This window comes from Somniosus microcephalus, chromosome 32 (genome assembly GCF_052327205.1).
Source record: "Somniosus microcephalus isolate GS21.2 chromosome 32, FLI_Smic_1.0, whole genome shotgun sequence".
Taxonomy (NCBI): domain Eukaryota; kingdom Metazoa; phylum Chordata; class Chondrichthyes; order Squaliformes; family Somniosidae; genus Somniosus; species Somniosus microcephalus.
Genome location: NC_141018.1, coordinates 8,484,824 through 8,509,339, shown reverse-complemented (window position 1 = coordinate 8,509,339; position 24,516 = coordinate 8,484,824). Strand labels below are relative to the sequence as shown.

The following is a 24,516-nucleotide window of genomic DNA, read 5'->3' as shown; positions in this document are numbered from 1 at the left end:
AGTCTTGATCCATGTCGGAACCAATGACCTAGGGAAGAAGAGGGTGAGGTACTGCAGTCAAGAGTTTAAGGAGCCAGGGAGGAAGTTAAAAAGCAGAGCCTCAAAGGTAGTAATCTCTGGATTACTCCCAGTGCCACACGCTAGTGAGAGTAGAAATAGGAGGATATGGCAGGTTAATGCGTGGCTAGAGACATGGTGCACCCCAGATTGCTGGGACATTGAGACCAGTTCTGGGGCAGGAGGGACCTGTTCAAGATGGACGGGTTGCACCTGAACAGGGCTGGGACCAATGTCCTCATGGGCAGGTTAACTAGTGCTGTGGGGGAGGGTTTAAACTAATTCGGCAAGGGGTTGGGCACCAAGATGTAGTATTAAAAAGTAGAAACAAGGTGCACTGGGAGAGACAGTTAGAGTTAGAAATAATGCAGAATTAGGTGGGATCATAAAGCATACAAAGAGGTCCAAGTCAGGTTGGGAGTGCATGTGTGTAAATGCACAATGGGTGGTTAATAAGGTTGGTGAGCTGCAGGCGCTGATAGCCACGTGGGAACATGATGTAGTGCCGACAGTGGAGACCTGGCTCATAAAAAGGGGAGGTTGGATGTTTAATATTCATGATTACAAGGTATTCAGGAAATGTAGGGAAGGAAAAAAAGGAGATGGGGTAGCAGTTTTGATGAATGAAAATATTATAATACAGGAAACTTTGGTTTATCTGGAGGTTGTATGTCCGGAAACCTCGATCTACCAGCAGAAATCAGGAGCCGTTTTGTTAGGTTTTTTTTCTCCTCGTGGCTTTTTTTTCCCAACAGTCAGGCTTTGGAAAGTCTCTCTGAAGCTGTTGCTAAGCTACAGAGACGTTTCCAAGATAGGGGCCGACTGTTTGAAGCTGTTGCTAAGCAACAGTGTTTGTTGTCAGATACGGAGATGAAAACCTCCGTATGCTTCAACATTAACGCTGGTATGTCCGGCAGTTTTGATAGATTGGCAACAGCTCGGTCCCGTCGGTGCCGGATAGCACAAAGTTTCCTGTACTAGAAAGAGAGAATGTCCTTGAGTGGTCAAAGACAGAATCTATTTGGTTGGAGTTAAGATGCACCAGAGGAGCTATTACTCTATTTAGTGTATTTTATAGGCAGTAGTTGGTTGGTTGGAAGACATGCGTTCCTCTGCAGCAGAGGCTGAGGAGCTGGGAGACACAAAGCTGAGCAATTACAGTGCCACCACTGGTGGAAGAGTGTAATTACATCATGACTGCTTTACATAGGAAATTATAATGGGAATAGTTGAGAAGTGCCTGCAGACGTCAGACGTTTAACTTATTACAGACGTATTTATTGGTTCAGATTCTTTCACATGAACAGCACAGGTCTGTCAGCCTTGAAAGTGCCGTTACCCTTTATGAAGTGAACCTGGTGGCCGACTTTGTTTTGTCGCTGAAACCTTTTTTTCGCCTTTATTTTTTTGACGTTTCTACTTTGTTCTCGCAATTGCATTTTCTTCTCACAGAGAGAACATTCTGAAGACGGCGAAGGCCCTTGTCGAAGACACCAAGTTCCTGGTGTCTGGGGCTGCGTCGAGCCAGGAGAAGCTGGCCCAAGCAGCCCATTCTTCCGTCAGCACCATTACCCAGCTGGCCGAGGTGGTGAAGCAGGGGGCGGCCAGCCTGGGCTCCAATGACCCAGAAACACAGGTAAAGAGAAGAGTTCACGAGTGGGATTAGTCAGCCACGCAGGGACTGGGACGGTGGTGGGGGGGGAAGATTCCTGCCACTTGCTCTTTATAGTGTCTGCCGTGGCTCAGTGGGCAGCACACTCGCCTCTGAGTCAGAAGGTCGTGGGTTCAAGTCCCCCTCCAGGGATTAGAGCACATAAATCTAGACTGACACTCCAGTGCAGTGCTGAGGGAGTGCTGCACTGTCAGAGGTGCCGACTTTCGTTTGAGACGTTAAACCAAGGCCCTGTCTGCTCTCTCAGGTGGACATAAAAGATCCCACGGCACTATTTCGAAGAAGAGCAGGGGAGTTATCCCCGGTGTCCTGGGCCAATATTTATCCCTCAATTAACATAACAAAAACAGATTATCTGGTCATTATCACATTGCTGTTTGCGGGAGCTTGCTGTGCGCAAATTGGTTGTCGCATTTCCTGCATTACAACAGTGACTACACTTCAAAGCTGTAAAGCGCTTTGGGACATCCTGAGGTAGTGGAAGGCGCTATAGAAATGCAGGTCTTTGGGTTCGGCAGTGTTGCCTGCTGGAGGGCCTGGCGATTGTTGGCGCTAGTTTGTTATGTGTTTCAGTTGTGATGTTGCTGTCATTTCCACCTATACTGGGAGTTGAAGGTGATGTTTTTCATCATCTAACCTCATTTGAAACTACCTGTAGTTGAAATCCAGTGGAACACTTCACTATTACTCCCGGTTTTCTGTCCTTCCTCCTGTGGCATTTTCCGACTGGTGCTGGAGCACACTTTCCCCAGTGACAGCAGCACCTCAGCGAGAGGCCGTTTTTCTGCCTGAGCCTCTGGTGCTCTCAGCAGGCTCTCTGACTGTGGGGGAAGCCTCACAGCTGAGCCTGATCCTGCCCCCCCCCCCCCCCACACCCGACCCACCGAATGCATCACTGGGACAGCGACCCACCCATCCCGATGCTCCCATCCCTCCTTCTGTCTCAGGTCATGCAGCCAGACCCGGCCAAACCCGAGCAGACCAGGTTTGGAACTTGGCATCTTTCTGATCTGCGTGGCTCAGCCGCACACCAGCCAGCGCGCTTTAACAATTGTCCGACGTTCAACGTTGCTTGATTTGCAGACAGGGTTCAACACATTGCGTGACTGAGGGGACGTTTTGCTTTGAATGTATTTTGTAGGTCGTCCTGATTAATGCGGTAAAGGATGTCGCTAAAGCTCTGACCGACCTCATCAGCGCTACAAAGTGCGCGGCCGGCAAGCCCGCTGATGATCCATCGATGTACCAGCTCAAGGGCGCGGCCAAGGTACAGGGCAAAGGAGGGGGTGGGGGGGGCAGGGGGAGGGCTGGTATTGTGTGTGTTAGTTATACTAGCACTGAGTTACCCAACTTATAGGTGACCCTTGAATGTATAGAGTAACTTGTTCCTGGTTTGATTGTATAAAAGATTTTTTAAATAGTTTTAAAGGGTTAAGTTATGAGGACAGGTTGCACAGACTGGGCTTGTATTCCCTCGAGTTTAGAAGATTAAGGGGCGACCTGATCGAGGTGTTTAAGATGATTAAAGGAGTTGACAGGGTACAGAGAGAGAAACTATTTCCTCTGGTGGGGGGAGTCCAGAACAAGGGGACATAACCTTATAATTAGAGCCAGGCCGTTCAGGGGTGATGTCAGGAAGCACCTCTTCACACAAAGGGTAGTGGGAATCTGGAACTCTCGCCCCCCAAAAAAACTGTTGGGGCTGGGGGGGCAATTGGAAATTTAAAAACTGAGATTGATGGATTTTTGTTGGGTAAGGGTATTGAGGGTTATGGAGCCACGGTGGGCAGATGGAGTTAGGATACAGATCAGCCGTGACCTGATTGAATGGCGGAGCAGGCTTGAGGGGCCGAATGGCCTCCTCCTGTTCCTCGTGTTCCTATTACTATGTAATTATATGGCTTTTTTCCCCCTGTAGGTGATGGTTACAAACGTCACCTCCCTTCTGAAAACGGTTAAAGCTGTGGAGGATGAAGCGACGCGCGGCACGAGGGCACTGGAGGGCACAATCGAAAGCATCAAGCAGGAGTTGGCGGTACGTGAGGGCTGCCGGTTGAATCGATGCCCAGCTCCAATCTAAACAAGATCCCACGCTTTCGGGAAACTCTTCAGTCTCCTATTGTACTTATTTGTAACCTTTCTTGATTCACTTTCAATCTTTCTAAGCCTCTTGAACATCCCCGATTTTAATCGCTCCACCATTGGTGGCCGTGCCTTCAGCTGCCGAGACCCTAAGCTCGGGAATTCCCTCCCTAAAGTGTCAGCTGTGGCTCAGTGGGCAGCACACTCGCCTCTGGGTCAGAAGGTTGTGGGTTCAAGTCCCACTCCAGAGACTTGAGCACATAAAGCTAGGCTGATACTCCAGTGCAGTGCTGAGGGAGTGCTGGTCTGTCGGAGGTGCCGTCTTTCGGATGAGACGTTAAACCGAGGCCTCGTCTGCTCTCTCAGGTGGATGTAAAAGATCCCATGGCACTATTTCGAAGAAGAGCAGGGGAGTTATCCCTGGTGTCCTGGCCAATATTTATCCCTCAACCAACATCACAGATTATCTGGTCATTATCACATTGCTGTTTGTGGGAGCTTGCTGTGCACAAATTGGCTGCCGCGTTTCCCACATTACAACAGTGACTACACTTCAAAAAATACTTCATTGGCTGTAAAGCTCTTTGAGACGTCCAGTGGTCGTGAAAGGTGCTATATAAATGCAAGTCTTTCTTTAAACCTCTCCACCTTTCTTTCCTCCTTTAAGACGCTCCTTAAAACCTACCTCTTTGACCACCTGCCCTAATATATCTTTATGTGGCTCGGTGTAAATGTTTGACCGATAACGCTACTGCGAAGTGCCTTGGGACGTTTTACTACGTTAAAGGCGCTATATAAAAAGGTTGTTGTTGTACGGACTGAAACCCTTTGTTAAACGTGTATTGCGGTGTTTGTAGATTTCAGGCCGCAGTGTCATTTTTGGGATGTGGGCATCGCAGGCAAGGCCTGGCATTTATGGCCCATCCTGAGTACAACTTGAGTGGCTCGCTCGGCCACTTCAGCGGACAGTTCAGAGTCAAACACGTTGGGTGTGGGACTGCAGTCAATTGTAGTTCAGGCCCGGTAAGGACAGCAGATTTCCTTCCCTAAAGGACATGACTGAACTAATGGGTTTTTGCGACAGTCCGACAGCTACGTGGTCACTTTTACTGGAAGTATCTTATTTCCAGCTTAATACAAACTCTCAAACTTTCATGTGGGGATTTGAACTTGCGTCCTGTGGATTACTCGTCCAGCAACATAACCACGGCACTGCCGTTCCCTAGATCTGCATCCCTAATGCTTGGCCTTGATAACAATTGCAGGTTTTCCAATCGAAGGAGGTACCAGCAAAGACCTACACCCCGGAAGAATTCATTCGAATGACAAAGGGCATCACCACAGCAACTGCCAAGGCCGTGGCAGCGGGCAACTCCTGTCGCCAGGACGACGTGATTGCGACGGCCAACCTCAGCCGCAAGGCAATTGTTGACATGCTGACCGCTTGCAAGGTACGTGCCCGACCCCTCTCTCCAGTCACCTAGCCGCGATTGAAGCCTTGTGTTTGGGGGACATTCACCACTGAAACTTGCCTGTGTTTCTCCGGGCAGCAAGCAGCCTACCATTCGGAAGTGAGCGAAGATGTGCAAAGCCGGGCCTTGCACTTTGCCACTGAATGCACCGTTGGCTACATGGAGCTGCTGGAACATGTCCTTGTGGTGAGTGGATCTTCATACAACCGGACAGCTTTTGGTTTTTGTGGAATTAACCTACACGAGAATAGCAGGTGAGGTGGAGCATCTTTGGAAATAATAAGATAGGGCCTCAGTTTTCCAAGAGTTCCTCTGTTGCTTCCAGAGCATTTGGGGGGTTTTAGGGTATCCCTAATCATGCTTACTCCATGATGTTGATTACTTTGTTGAACATTTGGCGACTTTGAGAAGTTTCTGGGAAACGTGAAGAATGCGCGTCTCCCGTTGTTGTTGGTTGCGTCGGTGTTTGGTTTTCTTTTAACCGTTGGACAGCTTTGGGATTTCGGATTGCTGCTTTTGTTTTTTAAACAGATTGTTCAGAAGCCCACGAGCGAGCAGAAGATGCAGTTGACTGGGTACTCCAAGCGAGTCGCAGCAGCCGTTACTGAACTGATCCAGGCAGCAGAAGCCATGAAAGGTCAGCATCCGGTCGGGCCGTCAGGAGAGCAAACTCACGGCCCTCGCGGTCTTGTTCAGCCTTAGAGGAAATTATCCAAAATCATCCCGTGCTTCCAGATTTCTTTTGAAGACTTAAAAAAAAAATCACATTTTTAGCTCTTGCAGAGCTTTAGTGTCAGCTTGGCTCAGTGGGTCGCACTCTCTCTCCTCTGAGTCAGAAGGTCGTGGGTTCAAGTCTCTCTCCAGAGACCTGAGCACAAAATCTAGAGTAGACACTTCAGTGCAGTGCTGAGGGAGTGCTGCACTGTCGGAGGTGCCGTCTTTCAGATGAGACGTTAAACCAAGGACCCGTCTCAGGTGGACGTAAAAGATCCCGCGGCACTATTTCGAAGAAGAGCAGGGGAGTTATCCCCGGTGTCCTGGGGCCAATATTTATCCCTCAATCAACATCACAAAAACAGATTATCTGGTCATTATCACGGTGCTGTTTGTGGGAGCTTGCTGTGCGCAAATTGGCTGCCGTGTTTCCTACATAGGAAATTAGGAGAGCGAAGAGGGGGCATGAAATAACACTGGCGGGCAAAATAAAGGAAAATCCCAAGGTGTTTATTAAGGGCAAGAGGATAACCAGGGAAAGAGTAGGGCCCATTAGGGACCAAAGTGGCAATCTGTGTGTAGAGCCGGAAGATGTAGGTGAGGTTTTAAATGAATATTTTGCACCTGTGTTCACTATGGAGAAGGACGATGTAGGCATAGAAATCAGGCAGGGGGATTGTGATATACTTGAACAAATTAGTATTGAGAGGGAGGAGGTACCAGCGGTTTTAGCGGGCTTAAAAGTGGATAAATCCCCAGGCCCAGCCGAGATGTATCCCAGGCTGCTGTGTGAGGCAAGGGAGGAGATTGCAGGGGCTCTGACACAAATTTTCAGAACCTCTCTGGCCACAGGGGAGGTGCCAGAGGACTGGAGAACAGCTAATGTAGTACCACTATTCAAGAAGGGTAGTAGGGATAAACCAGGGAATCACATAAATACATAGAAGATAGGAGCAGGAGTAGGCCATTCGGCCCTTCGAGCCTGCTCCGCCATTCAATGAGATCATGGCTGATCATCCAAATTCAGTACCCGGTCCCTGCCCTCTCCCCATATCCCTTGATCCCTCTAGCCTTAAGAAATATATCCAACTCTTTCTTGAATATATTTAATGAACTGGCCTCCACCGCCCTCTGTGGCAGAGAATTCCACAGGTTCACCACTCTCTGGGTGAAGAAATTCCTCCTCATTTCAGTCCTAAATGGCTTACCCCTTACCCTTAGACTATGACCCCTGGTTCTGGACTCCCCGGCCATCAGAAACATCCTTCCTGCATCTAGTCTGTCCAGGCCTGACAGAATTTTATAAGTTTCGATGAGATCCCCTCTCAATCTTCTAAACTCCAGTGAGTATAAGCCCAATCGACACAATCTCTCCTCATACGTCATTCCTGCCATCCCAGGTATCAGCCTGGTGAATCTTCGCTGCACTCCTTCCATGGCAAGAACGTCCTTCCTCAGGTAAGGCGACCAAAACTGCACACAATACTCAAGGTGTGGTCTCACCAAGGCCCTGTACAACTGTAGCAAGACATCCTTGTTCTTGTACTCGAACCCTCTTGCTACGAAGGCCAACATACCATTTGCCTTCTTAACCGCCTGTTGCACCTGCATGCTTACCTTCAGCGACTGGTGTACAAGAACACCCAGGTCTCTTTGCACTTCCCCTTCTCCCAAACTATTACCATTCAAATAATCTGCCTTCCTGTTTTTGCCACCAAAGTGGATAACCTCACATTTATCCACATTATAGTGCATTTGCCATGTTTCTGCCCAATCACCCAACCTGTCCAAATCGTACTGGAGTTTCACGACATCGTCCTCACAGCTTACCCTCCCCCCCAGCTTTGTGTCGTCTGCAAATTTGGAGATATTACATCCAATTCCCTCGTCCAGATCATTAATATATATTGTGAACAGCTGGGGTCCTAGGACCGATCCTTGCGGTACCCCACTAGTCACTGCCTGCCACTCAGAAAACGACCCGTTTATTCCAACTCTTTGCTTTCTGTCCGCCAACCAGTTCTCTATCCAAGTCAATACCTTGCCCCCAATCCCATGTACCTTAATTTTGCATGCTAATCTCTTATGCGGGACCTTATCGAAAGCCTTCTGAAAGTCCAAATACACCACATCCACTGGTTCTCCCTTATCTATTTTACCAGTTACATCCTCAAAAAATTCCAGTAGATTAGCCAAGCATGATTTACCTTTTGTAAATCCATATTGACTTTGTCCGATCCAGTCACTGCTTTCCAAGTGCTCTGCTATTACATCTTTTATAATGGACTCTAGCATTTTCCCCACTACCGATGTCAAGCTTACCGGTCTATAATTCCCCGCCTTTTCTCTACCACCTTTTTTGAATAGTGGGGTAACATTAGCTAATCCATGGGTACCGTTCCAGAGTCTATCGAGTTCTGGAAGATGACCAGCAATGCATCTACTATTTCTAGGGCCACTTCCTTAAGTACCCTGGGATGTCGATTATCAGGCCCTGGGGATTTATCGGCCTTCAGTCCCATCAATTTTCCTAACACCATTTCCCTACAAATACTGATTTCTTTCAGTTCCACCCTTTCATCAGACCCTATGTTCCCCGGCATCTCTGGGAGGTTATTTGTGTCCTCCTTTGTGAAGACAGAACCAAAATATGTATTTAGTTGGTCTGCCATTTCTTTGTTCCCCATTATAAATTCCCCCGATTCTGACTGCAAGGGACCTACGCTTGACTTCATCAATCTTTTTCTCTTCACATATCTATAAAAGCTTTTACAGTCAGTTTTTATGTTCTCTGCAAGCTTACTCTCATATTCTATTTTCCCTTTCTTAATTAATCCCTTTGTCCTCCTTTGTTGAATCCTAAACTGCTCCCAATCCTCAAGGTTATTGCTTTTTCTGGCCAATTTATATGCTCTCTCCTTGGACCTTTATGCTATCCCTAATTTCCCTTGTTAGCCACGGTTGGGTCACCTTTTTTGTTTTATTTTTATGCCAAACTGGGATGAACAAATTCTGTAGTTCATCCATTCGGTCTTTGAATGTTTGCCATTGCCTATCCACCGTCAACCCTTTGAGTGCCATTCCCCAATCAATCCTACCCAACTCGCTCCTCAGACCATCATAGTTTCCTTTATTTAAATTGAGGACCCTAGTCTCCGAGTCCACTACTTCATTCTCCATCTTAATGAAGAATTCGATCATATTATGATCGCTCCGACCCAAGGGGCCTCTTACAACAAGATTGCTAATTAATCCTTTCTCGTTACATAATACCCAGTCTAAGATGGCCTGATCTCTGGTTGGTTCCTCGACATATTGGTCCAGGAAACCATCCCGTAAACACTCCAGGAATTCCTCCTCCACAGTATTGTTACTCATTTGGTTGGCCCAATCTATATGTAGGTTAAAGTCACCCATGATGACTGCTGTGCCCTTATTGCACGCTTCTTTAATTTCTCTTTTAATGCCATCCCCAACCTCCGCCTTACTGTTTGGAGGTCTATAAACCACTCCCACTAACGTTTTTTTCCCCTTAGTATTTCTCAATTCTACCCATACAGATTCCACCTCATCAGTGCTAATATCTTTCATTACAATTGTGTTAATCCCTTCTTTAACCAGTAATGCTACCCCACCTCCCTTTCCTTTTTGCCTATCTTTCCTGAATATCGAATACCCCTGGATGTTGAGTTCCCAGTCCTGGCCTTCCTTGAGCCACGTTTCCGTAATCCCAACCAAATCGTATTTGTTTACTTCTATTTGCGCAGCCAATTCATCCACCTTATTACAAATGCTCCTTGCATTAAGACACAAAGCCTTCAGGCTTGTTTTTTTAACGCTCTTAGACCTATTAGAATTATTATTTACTGTGGCCATGTTTGATTTAAACCGTTGATTTCTCTGACTGCCACTTTTGTTTTTCTCCTTCCTATCTTTTGCTTTTATCCTTGTTTCCCTTTCCTCTGTCTCCCTTCTCAGGTTCCCAACCCCTTGCCATTTTAGTTTAAACCCTCCCCCACAGCACTAGCAAACACTCCCCCTAGGACATCGGTTCCAGCCCTGCCCAGGTGCAGACCGTCCGGTTTGAACTGGTCCCACCTCCCCCAGAACCGGTTCCAATGTCCCAGGAACTTGAATCCCTCCCCCTGGCACCATTCCTCTAGCCACGTATTCACCTGAAGTATCCTTCTGTTTCTACTCTGACTAGCACGTGGCACTGGTAGCAATCCTGAGATTACTACCTTTGAGGTCCTGTTTTTTAATTTATCTCCTAACTCCCTATACTCCACTTTTAGGACCTCATCCCGCTTTTTACCTATATCGTTGGTGCCTATATGCATCACGACAACTGGCTGTTCACCCTCCCCTTCCAAGATGTTCTGGAGCCGCTCGGAGACATCCTTGGCCCTTGCACCAGGGAGGCAACACACCATCCTGGAGTCTCGTTTGCGGCCGCAGAAACGCCTATCTATTCCCCTTACAATTGAATCCCCTATTACTATAGCTCTCCCCCTCTTTTTCCTCCCATTCTGTGCAGCAGAGCCACCCCTGGTGCCAGGAAGTTGGCTGCTGCTGCCTTCCTCTGATAAGCCATCCCCCACAACAGTACTCAAAGTGGTGTATCTGTTGGAGAGGGGGATGGCCACAGGGGACCCCTGCACTACCTGCCTGCGCCTAGTACTCTGCCTGTTGGTCACCCGTTCCCTTTCTTCCTGTCCAACCTCTACCTGCGGTGTGTCCAACTCCGTAAATGTGCTATTCACGTTGTCCTGAGCATCGTGAACGTATGTGTCCAATCGCAGCTCCAGCGCCGCAATGCGGTCTGTCAGTAGCTGCAGCTGGATGCACTTCCTGCACATGTAGTTGTCAGGGACACAGGAAGTGTCCCTGAGTTCCCACATATCGCAGGAGTAGATCACGGGGCCCGGCTGTCCTGCCATGACTTACCCTTTAATTAATTGAATTTAAATTAAATCAATCAATCCCACTAATTACACTACAGTTAACTGGTTTACCAACAGTCCCTGCTACACCAGAGAGACCTTAGAAACTATAAACCAGAGTTAAAGTTTAAAAAAAAAAGAGATATACTCACCAACCAAATACTCACCAACCAATCACTTACCTGCTTCCTGGTGACGTCACACTTTGATTACTTTTTACCTCTCTCCCCTGCTGTTGAATTGGTCGGACTGCTCCTGACTCACTGCCGCCGGTTTGAACTGCCGCCGATGCTGTGTTCCCACAAGGCCCGCTCTAGTCGGGCTGCTCCTGACTCACTGCCGCCGGTTTGAACTGCTGCCGATGCTGTGTTCCCACACAGGCCCGCTCTAGTCGGGCTGCTCCTGACTCACTGCCGCCGGTTTGAACTGCTGCCGATGCTGTGTTCCCATACAGGCCCGCTCTAGTCGGGCTGCTCCTGACTCACTGCCGCCAGTGAGCCTAACATCAATGGTAAGGAAATTATTGGAAAAAATTCTGAGGGACAGAATTAGTCTCCACTTGGAGAGGCAAGGATTAATCAAGGATAGACAGCATGGCTTTGTCAGGGGGAGATCATGTCTAACCAATTTGATTGAATTTTTCAAGTGGGTGACTAGGTGTGTGGATGAGGGTAGTGCAGTTGATGTAGTCTACATGGACTTCAGTAAGGCTTTTGACAAAGTTCCACATGGGAGACTGGTCAAGAAGGTAAGAGCCCATGGGATTCAGGGCAACTTGTCACAATGGATCCAAAATTGGCTTAGTGGCAGGAGACAGAGGGTGATGGTCGAAGGCTGTTTTTGTGACTGGAAGCCTGTGTCCAGTGGTGTACCACAGGGATCGGTGCTGGGTCCTTTGCTGTTTGTAGTGTACATTAATGATTTAGATATGAATGTAGGAGGTATGATCAGTAAGTTCGCAGATGACACGAAAATTGGTGGAGTGGTAAATAGCGAGGAGGGAAGCCTCAGACTACAGGACGATATAGATGGGTTGGTTAGATGGGCAGAACAGTGGCAAATGGAATTTAACCCTGAAAAGTGTGAGGTGATGCATTTTGGGAGGACTAACAAGGCAAGGGAATACACAATGAATGGTAGGACCCTAGGAAGGACAGAGGATCAGAGGGACCTTGGTGTGCATGTACATAGATCCCTGAAGGCAGCAGGACAGGTAGATAAGGTGGGTAAAAAGGCATATGGGATACTTGCCTTCATTAGCCGAGGCATAGAATATAAGAGCAGGGAGGTTATGATGGAGCTGTACAAAACGCTGGTAAGGCCACAGCTGGAGTACTGTGTGCAGTTCTGGCCACCACACTATAGGAAGGATGTGATTGCATTGGAGAGGGTGCAGAGGAGATTCTCCAGGATGTTACCTGGGCTGGAGTGCTTCAGCTATGAAGAGAGACTGGACAGGCTGGGGTTGTTTTCCTTAGAGCAGAGAAGGCTGAGGGGGGACCTGATTGAGGTGTACAAAATTATGAGGGGCATAGATAGGGTAGATAGAAAGGAACCTTTCCCCTTAGTAGGGGGGTCAATAACCAGGGGGCATAGATTCAAGGTAAGGGGCAGGAGGTTTAGAGGGGATTTGAGGAAAAACCTTTTCACCCAGAGGGTGGTTGGAATCTGGAACTCACTGCCTGAAAGGGTGGTAGAGGCAGGAACCCTCACAACATTCAAGAAGCATTTAGATGAGCACTTGAAACGCCATAGCATACAAGGCTACGGACCAAGTGCTGGAAAATGGGATTAGAATAGACAGGGCTTGATGGCCGATGTGGACACGATGGGCCGAAGGGCCTCTTTCTGTGCTGTATAACTCTATGACTCTATAAACATAAGAAATAGGAGCAGGAGTAGGCCATTCGGCCCTTCGAGCCTGTTCCGCCATTCAATGAGATCATGGCTGATCTTCTGCCTCAACTCCATTCACCGGCCCTATCGCCATATCCCTTGATGCCCTTACTAGTCAGAAATCTATCGACTTCTGTTTTGAATATACCCAATGACTGAGCCTCCACAGCCCTCTGGGGTAGAGAATTCCAAAGATTCACCACCCTCTTTGTGAAGAAATTTCTTCTCATCTCACTTCTGAATGGCCTACCCTTTATCCTGAGGCTGTGGCCCCTGGTTCTAGACTCCCCAGCCAAGGGAAACATTCTCCCAGCATCCATCCTATCAAGCCCTGTAATAATTTTGTATGCTTCAATGAGATCCCCTCTCATTCTTCTGAATTCAAGAGAATACAGGCCTAGTTTACTCAATCTCTTCTCATACGACAGTCCCGCCATCCCAGGAATCAATCTCGTGAACCTTCGTTGCACTCCCTCTATGGCAAGTATATCCTTCCTTAGGTAAGGAGACCAAAACTGTACACAATACTCCAGGTGTGGTCTCACCAAGGCCCTATATAATTGGAGTAAGACTTCTTTACTCCTGTACTCAAATCCTCTTGTAATGAAGGCCAGCATACCATTTGCCTTCCTTGTTGCACCTGCACATTCACTTTCAGTGACTCATGTACAAGGACACCCAGGTCACTTTGAGCATCTGCATTCCCCAATCTTTCACCATTTAGGAAATACTCTGCCTTTCTGTTTTTTCTACCAAAGTGGATAACTTCACATTTATCCACATGTTCTCGCCCACTCACTGAGCCTGTCGCGATCCCCTTGAAGCCTCTTCGCATCCTCTTCACAACTGACACTGCCACCTAGCTTTGTGTCATCAGCAAATTTGGAAATTTTACATTTAATCCCCTCATCCAAATCATTGATATAGATTGTGAATAGCTGGGGCCCAGGCACCGATCCTTGCGGTACCCCACTAGTCACAGCCTGCCATCCTGAAAAAGACCCGTTTATCCTTACTCTTTGTTTTCTGTCTGTTAACCAATTCTCAAATCCATGCTAGTATATTACCCCCAATTCCATGTGCCCTAATTTTTTTCACCAACCTCTTATGTGGGACCTTATCGAAGGCCTTCTGAAAATCCAAGTACACCACATCTACCGGTTCCCCTTTGTCTACTCCACTAGTTACATCCTCAAAGAACTCCAATAGGATTGTCAAACAGGATTTCCCTTTCATAAATCCATGTTGACTCTGCCCAATCTTACTATTAGTTTCTAAGTGCCCAGTTATTGCATCCTTTATAATAGATTCCAGCATTTTCCCAACTACTGATGTGAGGCTAACAGGTCTGTAGTTCCCCGTTTTCTCTCTCCCTCCTTTCTTAAATAGCGGGGTTACATTTGCTGTCCTCCAATCTGCAGGAACCGTTCCAGAATCGATAGAATTTTGGAAGATGACAACCAATGCGTCCACTATCCCAATGGCCACCTCTTTCAAATCCCTAGGATGTAGGTCATCCGGTCCTTGGGATTTATCGACTTTTAATCCCATTAATTTTGCTAGTACTGTTTTTTTACTAATAATAATTTCTTTAAGTTCCTCATTCTCGCCACGCCCTTGGTTTTCTCGTATTTCTGGGAGTTTTTTTGTGTCTTCCTCCGTCTTCCTTCCTATGTTACAACAGTGACTACACTTCAACAAGTACTTCATTGGCTGTAAAGCGCTTTAGGACTTCCGGTGGTCATGAAAGGCGCTATAGAAATGCAAGTGTGTCTTTCTTTTCAGAGCAATATGTAACACAGATTTCAGAAATAGATACTTCTGAAAATGTCATCGCATAGAACTGGAGAACTTTACAACACAGGAGGAGGCCATTTGGCCCATCATGTCTGTGCCAGCTCTGTTAGAGCTAGCCCATTTGTCCCTTTCCCATACCCTTTTAATTTTTTATTTTTCAAATATTTAGCCAAGTCCCTTTTAAAAGCTATTCTTTATTCTGCTTCCCCCGCAGTTCCTGGTCAGACATTCCAAGTCCCACAATCCTCCCACATTTAAAAAAAAATTATTCCAACCTCTCCTTTCATTCTTTTGGTGCTAGTGACTCACCAGCCAGTGCGAATAGTTGCTCCTGATTTACCTCATCGGTTTAGATCCCTCTATCAGCTTTCCTCTTAATTAACCTCCTTAGTTCTAATGAAAGAGCCCCAGTTTCTCTGGGAATCTAGAACTAGGGGGGTATAATTTCAGAATAAGGGGGCACCCTTTTAAATCGGAGATGAGGAGGAATTTCTTCTCTGAGAGGGTCGTGAATCATTGGAATTCTCTTCCTCAGAGAGCTGTGGAGGCTGGGTCATTGAATATATTTAAGGTGGAGATAGACAGATTTTTGAACAATAAGGGAGTCAAGGGTTATGGGGAGCGGGCAGGGAAGTGGAGTTGGGGCCAAGGTCAGATCAGCCATGATCTTATTGAATAGCAGAGCAGGCTCGAGGGGCCAAATGACCTACTCCTGCTCCTATGTCTTATGTTCTCAAATCTCTCCTTGTAACGAAAGCCTCTCAATCCCTGGTATCATCTTAATGAATCTTTTCTGCACCCTCTCCACGGCCTTGACATCCTTCCTAAAGTGGGGTGCCCAGAAATGGACCCAACTACAGCCTAACAATGTGATTTTTCGAGCTTTACTTTTGTACTTTATGCCTCAGCTTTTAAAACCTAGGATCCCATATGCTATTTATACACATTTACCAACTTGTCCTCCCATTTCTGAAGATTGAAAATCACCCATTATGTTGCACACGGGAGTCAAGTGTAGTCTTCAGGTGAAGCGAGGTTAGAGGGTGAGGGATCAATAGCTCGCTGACGTAATTCAGTCTCCATTTTAAACATCAGACGTTCTGTCCTTATTTTTTGATGTATTTCCATTAGAGATTTCTGTGTCCACGTTTATAATGGAAACTGTCTTGTCGGCTTGTCACGCTGTAATTACACCCTCCTGCCAGTGGTGTTGCTGTGGTGCCTTCACCGGGGTTGGGGGAACAAGTTTACGGCTGCATATTGCGACACCACAAGTCCCGGGCGGATTGGAGATGATTGGGTAATTCCCCCGTCGGTCTCGCCTGGAGACCGACCGCACTGGGAGTGACTGGGATTGATTTGACGCACATCGTTTGTATGTAACTATCCGCCACTCGCTGCATTTCGATGGAGAAGTAATCCTGCTGTAGTTGTGGCCATGAGTTCGGAGCCTCGGTAAATTAAAACCACAAGTCCCGCCCCCGCCTCCAACTAATTGGCTGACACGGCGGTGTCAATATTCACTCCGCAAGTTTACAGAGACGCCTTCCATTAGAAACACGGACACAGGAAGCTGTAATGGAAAAGTTGGCAGGAAGTGGGTGCAGAGGTGAGATTTTCAATCTATTCTAGATGTATCTGAAGCCCTAAGTCTCTGCTTCTCTTATACTTTTAAAATTTAACCACTTAGTATATACTCTCCTGCCCACACCTTTCACTGCCCACATCTTTCACTTACCTTTTCACCCAGTTTGGTTTCTCTCTCCTATTTGGGTCTTTGACGTTTTTTTTAGGGTGAACTGTCTCAGCAATGTGGACAATATTTCCTTCAAACTCTCCCATTTTGCCTCCACACCCTTACCTTTAAATCGCTCTTCCTATGATTTTCCTTTCATTCCCTTACAGTTTGCTCGGCTGAAATCCGGTTTCTCAGTAGTTTTTATTATCTTTCCTTTCCCATTTCAACCGTACAATTAAACAGCTTTATGATCGCTGGACCGAAATACTTCCTCACTTCAACTAGGCTTATTACATTGGGAGCAAATCCAATTCTGCCTCACCTTTCCACCCACCCACCCCGCCCCCCCAACCCCAAGCCCACGCCCCCTTGCCCTGAGTTCCCTCATCTACTGTTTCAAGAAAGATTCTTGAAGTTGCTCAATAAATATCTATCGCTCTCTGGTGTATTTCAGCGATAGCATTGACAATTTGTTCAATACTTCATTTGGTCCCAAAATGTGGTGATTCTACATCAGAGTTATGTGTTACTCCCTGAAGACTAATCTTGCACCCCCCCCCCCCCGGGGAGCGAGCATGGATCAGAGAAGTCCCATCTCCAACCCAAACTTCCTTCAAGTGGGGCTTGGAGGGTTGGATGAGATCACCAAATTAGCCCTGTGGGTTTGCCACGAGCTGGCAGCATTAAGTGAAAACTGATTCCAGGTGAGCTACAGATATCCAGGCCAACTTCGAAACAATCTCTCTGGACGTATTTCTCAAAGACGATAACTCGTACAGTACTGAAGGCTCCAGGGTCTTGAGCGCATAATCCAGGCTGACACTCCGGTACAGTACTGAGGGAGTGCTGCACTGTCGGAGGTGCCGTCTTTCGGATGAGATGTTAAACCTTGGCCCCGTCTTCCCTCTCAAGTGGACATAAAAGATCCAGTGGCTCTATTTCGAAGAAAAACAGGAGAATTCTCCCTGATGTCCTAGCCAATATCTATCACTAAAATTATTTTATCTGGTCATTTATCTCGCTGATATTTGTGAGAGCTTGCTGTGCACAAATTGGCTTCCCCGTTTCCTACATTTCAACAGCAACTACACTGCATAAGTTCTTCATTGGTTGTGAAGCACCTTGGGACGTCCTGAGGTCATGAAAGGCACGATATAAACAACAACATAGGAACAGGCGGAGGTCTTTCAGCCCCTCGAGCCTGTTACACAGGAACAGAAGGAGGCCATTCAGCCCCTCAAGCCTGTTCCGCCATTCAGTGAGATCATGGCTGATCTGTGACCTAACTCCATATACCTTTGCCTCATATCCTTTAATACCTTTGGTTAACAGAAAGCTATCAATCTCAGATTTCAAATTAACTATTGACCCAGCATCAATTGCCGTTTGCGGAAGAGAGTTCCAAACTTCTACCACCCTTTGTGTGTAGAAGTGTTTCCTAATTTCACTCCTGAAAGGCCGGGCTCTAATTTTCAGACTCTGCCCCCTAGTCCCAGACTCCCCAACCAGCAGAAATAGTTTCTCTCTCTCTACCCTATCTGTTCCCCGGTGACTGTCTGTGTGGAGTTTGCACATTCTCCCTGTGTTTGCGTGGGTTTTCTCCAGGTGCTCCGGTTTCCTCCCACAGTCCAAAGATGTGCGGGTTAGGTTGATTGGCTATGATAAATTGACCCTTAGTGTTAGGGGGATTAAATGCGTGGGGTTACGGGGATAGGGTGGGATATGTGTCGGTGCAGGCTCGATGGGCCGAAATGGCCTCTATCTGCACTGTGGGGTTTCTGTGATTCTGTGAATATCGTGAAAACTTCGATCAGATCACCCCTTAACCTTCAAAATTCCAGGGAATACAAGCCTAATTTGTTAAATCTCTCCTCGTAACTTAACCCTTGAAGCCCAGGTATCATTCTGGTAAACCTGCGCTGGACTCCCTCCAAGGTCAATATATCCTTCCTAAGGTGTGGTGCCCAGAACTGCTCCCAGTGCTCCAGGTGTGGTCTCACCAGGGTTTTGTACAGCTGCAGCATAACTTCTACCCCCTTGTACTCTAGTCCTCTAGATATAAAGGCCAGCATCCCTTTAGCCTTTTTGATTATTTTCTGTACCTGTTCGGGACATTTTAATGATCTATGTACCTGGACCCCCAAGTTTCTTTGGACCTCCACTGTTTTTAGCCTTTCACTATTTAGAAAGTTCCCTGTTCGATCCTTTTTAAGTCCAAAGTGGATGACCTCACACTTGCCTACATTGAAATCCATTTGCCACAGTTTTGCCCATTCACTTAATCTGTCGTAATTTTATGCATCCATCTACAATGCAAGATTTTCTTTGCTTTCATTATGGCTTTCTGTGTTCTTTGAATTCCTTCCCCCAATTCCTTTCCTATTTCCCCATCCGCTTCTAAATCAAAACCAGAAAATACTGGAAACGCTGAGTGGGACAGGCAGCATCGGTGGAGAGAATGGTCGGAGGTAATGTTTTGGGTGGGGACCCGGAGTTGTTAGGACACGGGGCTCACATCACTCCGCCGATGCTGACTGACCACCTGAGTATTTACAGCATCTGCAGTTTTTTTTGTTTCCATTTCATTTGGACTTTGGTTTCTTCAGTGTTTAAGCAGAAACAGCGATTGAGTGTGCTGGCTGGGAGGTTAATGTAGCTTTGGGGAAATCCGCTGACTGATACCGAGACCTTCGTCTCCGCCCCCTGCCCCGTAGTGATTGCCAACCCATCTAAAGTATGCGGAGGGCACCCTCATTACATTCGAGGAGTGTGCGAGGCCAATACTGAGGACTGAGTCAAGCAGCTGTCCTGTCCCAGACATCACAAGATCTCGCTATCAGTCGACGAGCTCCAGCACTCCATTGCCTCTCTTGCGTTCAGATCTTCTCGTACCGAGTGACGTAATAAAACTCACTACGCACTTGGTTTGAGTATAAAGCAAACCTTTAATCAACTTGTTTCAGAACATGGAGGTCTAGTTGTACTTCACTAGTTCCTGTCTTACAAAATGTCCCTGGGGAAGCTGGGCCCACGCCCGAGTATTTATACTCCTTGGACGGCGCCACCAGCTGGCCGTCCAGCATTATTTCATGAGTAGTTTCTTTGTGATGATGAGATTTATAACACCGAGTTCTTCCATCTCAGCTTTGGCGTTCTACGCACTCCGTTGCAAATTGGGGAACCACTTCCTGAGAGCACCAACCGTCTGCCGTGCTGCACACGGGCTTTTCCAATCACACGTCCTTTGCCTAACTCCCTCTGTTTCTGCACACGGTCCACTGAATGCTGATTCAGCATTGGTTACTGCCCCGACTGGTACTTGTGATACGTAAACAGTAGTGGTGAGGAAGAAAGAACTTCGCTTAATCTAGTGCTTCCGTCTACTCACAGCGTCCCAAGCACTTTACAGCCAATGAAGTACTTTTGAAGTGTAGTCACTGTTGTAGGAAACACGGCAGCCAGTTTGCGCACAGCAAGGTCCCGCAAACAGCAATATGATAATGACCAGATAATCTGTTTTAGTGATGTTAGTTGAGGGATAAATATTGTCCAGGACCCCGGGAAGAACTCCCCTGCTCGTCTTCGAAATAGTGCCATGGGATCTTTTACATCCACCTGAGAGAGCAGACGGGGCCTCGGTTTAACGTCTCATCCGAAAGACGGCACCTCCGACAGTGCAGCGCTCCCTCAGCACTGCACTGGAGTGTCAGCCTAGATTTATGTGCTCAAGTCTCTGGAGTGGGACTTGAACCCGCGACCTTCTGACTCGGATGCGAGATTGTTACCACTGAACCAAACATTGGCGCTGTCTGATGCCGGGTACCCCTCCCCTCTCCGAGTACCCTGTATGAGAAGCCCCCCCCAGTGCACAACATTCCACGGGCAGATTTCACGCTGGAGAGGTCACGCTGCTGTTGCCAGAGAAGCATTGTTGGCTGCAGTCGAACATTCTTGTCAGCACAGCAGGCTAAAACGAAATGAACTCTCTGTGTAAATAATCTTGTGGCTGCCTTCATTTCACTCGTGTGTCATTTTAATCCATTCCAATGGGCCTGTGTATAATCGAGCCGCACGCAAGGAAACCGAGACTCTAATTAATTGCAGGCTTTGGGCCTAGCTTTTCCAATTCCAGTTTGAGGTCACTTTCCTTCATCTGCACTCTACCAAAGCCCAGCGTGAGGTGTTACTCATTCCTACCCTAGGAGTGGGTGTGAAAATCCTTTCCTGAAATGTGGAATTCGCTTCCACGGAGTGGTTGAGGCGAATAGTCTAGGCGCATTTAAGGGGAAGCAAGACAAGCACATGAGGGGGAATGGAATAGAAGGATATAGAAACATAAACATAGAAACATAGAAGATAGGAGCAGGAGTAGGCCATTCGGCCCTTCGAGCCTGCTCCACCATTCAACGAGATCATGGCTGATCATCCAAACCCTAGCACCCGGTCCCTACACCGACAGCCATCCCACCCAAGCCCTATCCCCGTAACCCCACGTATTTAATCCCCCCTAACACTAAGGGCCAATTTTTATCATGGCCAATCAACCTAACCCGCACATCTTTGGACTGTGGGAGGAAACCGGAGCACCCGGAGAAAACCCACGCAAACACGGGGAGAATGTGCAAACTCCACACAGACAGTCACCCGAGGCCGGATTTGAACCCGGGTCCCTGGCGCTGTGAGGCAACAGTGCTAACCACTATGCCACCGTGCTACCCATGTTGATAGGGTGAGATGAAGAGGGGTTGGGGGAGGCTGGTGTGGAGCATAAACCCCGGCACGGACCAGTAGGGCCGAATGGCCTGCTCTGGTCCCCTATCCCTTATTTCCTCCTTTCCTTCAACCTCCGATCTCACCTGGCCTCAGATGTTGATATGGTCTCTGGCCCAATCCACAGCCTCACAAACACTCTGTCAAAAAGCTTCTCCTGCATTTAATCTTATATCTATGTCCCCTTGTTCTAGACCTATAATCAGTCTGTTTCTAGCTCTTCTGTCCCATCCTTACATCATTTTAAACACCTCTATCATATTACCCCAACATTTCCTTTGCTCTAATGAAAACAGCCCCAATTTTTCTAGTCCTTGTAGTTGTATTTCCTCACACTAGCTAGCACCCAAGTGAATCAGCGCTGTTCCCTCTCTATTGCCTCAACATTCTTCCTATAATGTGCCGACCAGAACTGCACACAGTCCTCCAACTGTGGGCTTTATATAGATTCACCATTCGGTCTCGACTCTAATATTCTGTGCCTCTTGCTGTAAACCCAGTGTTCCATCAGCTTTTTGTGGCCTTATCCACTTGAGGTACTGCTTTTAACATCATAATCCTGAGCCCCCCAAATCCCTCTGCTCTTCCATATCCCCCCCTCCCCCTCCCCCCCAACCCATTCAAAGTACCATTACTGCTTTTTATTAGCAAAATGTGCCGCCTTACACTTTCTGAAAATCCACCTGTCCCGGGGGTGTTACAGCCTGAATGAGAGATTTTATGGAGAAACCTCCTTGTTTTTAAAAAAAAAACTTGAAATTTCTCCGTCACTCGTGATAAGGTTCAATGTTTCACATTAAAACTGCACCGTGTACGGAAACCGAACTGTGGCAAGGGAGGGTACGATCCATTGTACAAGAGACAATCCCTGCAAGTACAGGAAACTTTCTGATATCCGGCACTGACGGGACCGAGCTGGTGCCGTACCATCAAAAGTGCCGGACATACCAGCGTTAATGTTGAAACATACGGAACTGAAAAGCTCCGTGTGAATCAACAAACCCTGTTGCTTAGCAACAGCTTCAAAACAGTCAGCTGCAGCTGCAAGCGTCTCTAGCTGAAGCTGTTGCTGTAGCTACAGACCTTGCAGTGCCTGACTGGGGAAAAAAAGCAACGAGAACTAAAAAAACTTATAGAAAACGGCTCCTGATTTTTGCCGTTAGATCGAGTATTCCGGACACATAACCTCCGGATAAACCAAAGTTTCCTGTATAGAGCAATATAAAACCCATTAAGCACAAACAGCTTTGTTTTTAACTTGGTGTCAGTGGGTAGCACACTCGTCTTGAGTCAGAAGGTTGTGGGTTCAAGTCCCACTCCAGGGGCTGATGCTCCAGCCCAGTACTGAGGGAGTGCTGCACTGTCGAAGGTGCCGTCTTTCAGATGAGATGTTAAACCGAGGTCCCATCTGCTCTCCCAGGTGGACGTAAAAGATCCCATGGCACTATTTCGAAGAAGAACAGGGGAGTTCTCCCCGGTGTCCTAACCAATATTTATCCCTCAATCAACATAACAAAAACAGTTTATTAGATCATTATCACGTTGCTGTTTGTGAGAGTTTCTCTTCTTTCTTGAATTCTTTTTCTTTCTTAACTTCTTTCTTAAATTCTTGCTTTCTTTCTTAAATTCTTTGCCATGATTCCCGTAAGTCCCAATTTCTGCCACTTTATTCTCCTTGCTATTGGCCCACTGTAGGCTGCGCAGTTCCACAGGCACTCCCCCCTTATACGTGCATTAGACATGTTGTTGATGGAAGAGGGGGATGCACAGCTGAGCTCGGTCCTGCCCCAGGGGCCGTGTATGCTCCGATTCTAGCAGCAGAACTCCAGCAGTGATCAGGAGCAGGAGCTCTCGCTGTGTTTTGTGTTCATTCTCTACCCGAGAGATACTGAGGACCCTCCCCTCACCACCTGAGCTGACATCACCTAACTCAGCACAGTTTGGGAAGCAAGGCTGGTCCTCTTTTAGCGATTTGGCTATTACAGGAAACTCTGGTTTATCCGGAGGTTGTATGTCCGGAAACCTCGATCTACCGGCAGAAATCAGGAGCCGTTTTGTTAGTTTTTTTTCTTCTCGTGGCTTTGTTTTCAACAGTCGGGCTCTGGAAAGTCTCTCTGAAGCTGTTGCTAAGCTACAGAGACACTTCCAAGGTACGGGCCGACTGTTTACAAGCTGTTGCTAAGCAACAGTGTTTGTTGTCAGATACGGAGATGAAAACCTCCATATGCTTCAACATTAACTTTGTATGTCCGGCAGTTTTGATAGATCGGCAACAGCTCGGTCCCGTCGGTGCCGGATATAACAAAGTTTCCTGTAATGAGCTTAGGAACAGCAGTCGGCCATTCAGCAACCTTGAGCCTGCTCCGCCATTTAGTTCGATCACGGCTGATCTGCACCTCAACTCCATTTACCCGCCTTTGCTCCATATCACTCGCTCCCCTTGCCTGACACAAATCTGTCAATCCACAGCCTTGTGAGGGAGAGAGTTCCAGATTTCCACTCCCCTTTGTGTGAGAAAGTGCTTCCTCATTTTAATCCTGAATGGCCCAGCTCTAATTTTAAGATTGTCCTCCCTTGTTCTTAATTCTCCCCACCGGAGGAAATAGTTTCTCTGTACCTACCCTGTTGATGGGCCTTCAATAACCACAAAACTAGAAGTTATAGACTTAAACAAGTTGGCTTTTAATCACTAAGATCAGAGCTAACATCTCAACACGCCGACTGGTTCACAGGAATGAGTCATACAGATCCTGGGATCTTTATGTAAGAGAAGTCAGGGGCGGAGCCAAGAGCCAAGACCTGGAACCTTCCAGGTTAGTCGGGAAAGAGGAAGTGAAACTATACACAGTGGGGGAGGGTAATATACATGAGTGCAAAACGAATACAGAATCAAGACAAACATTTCATTACACCTGTAAAATCCCCCGATTTTACACACCTCGATTTAGATCACCCTTTAACCTTCTGTACTCGAGGGAATACAACCCTAGTCTGTGCAACCTGTCCTCGCAATTTAACCCTTGAAATCATTCTGGTGAATCTGTGCTGGGCCCACTCCAAGGCCAGTATATCCTTCCTGAGGTACGGGGCCCAGAACTGAACACAGTTACTCCAGATGGGATCTAACCAAGGCTCTGTACAACTGAAGCATCACGTCCTCCCCCTTGAGTTGAAGGCCAACATCCCATTAGCCTTTTTGGTTACACTTTGTATCTGTTTAATGCTAGCATTTGATGATAGTAAATCGATAGCGAGCTGGTTGTATCAAGATGTTGGACTGTTCCATTTTCTAGGTCTATTGAAGTTCTGATTACTGAGAGAGAGAGAGAGATGGTTAAGCGAAGTTTGAAAGTGAATAGGGTCTTACTAAAAGCT

At 47.2% G+C, this 24,516-nt stretch overlaps 1 protein-coding gene across 4 annotated transcripts in view; it reads left to right on the top strand.

Moving 5' to 3' along the window:
- LOC147097260 (talin-2) overlaps positions 1–24,516 on the top strand; it is a 354,000-nt gene that overhangs the window by 313,380 nt on the left and 16,104 nt on the right. For 3 of the 4 annotated variants that reach the window (XM_085972076.1, XM_085972077.1, XM_085972075.1), the window contains 6 exons: positions 1,510–1,693; positions 2,871–2,996; positions 3,648–3,764; positions 5,077–5,262; positions 5,362–5,469; positions 5,815–5,920. In XM_085972076.1, the coding sequence (XP_085828202.1) occupies positions 1,510–1,693; positions 2,871–2,996; positions 3,648–3,764; positions 5,077–5,262; positions 5,362–5,469; positions 5,815–5,920 (827 nt within the window). Of the gene's footprint in view, positions 1–1,509; positions 1,694–2,870; positions 2,997–3,647; positions 3,765–5,076; positions 5,263–5,361; positions 5,538–5,814; positions 5,921–24,516 lie in introns of all 4 variants that reach the window. The other variant, XR_015074349.1, reaches the window with a different exon arrangement.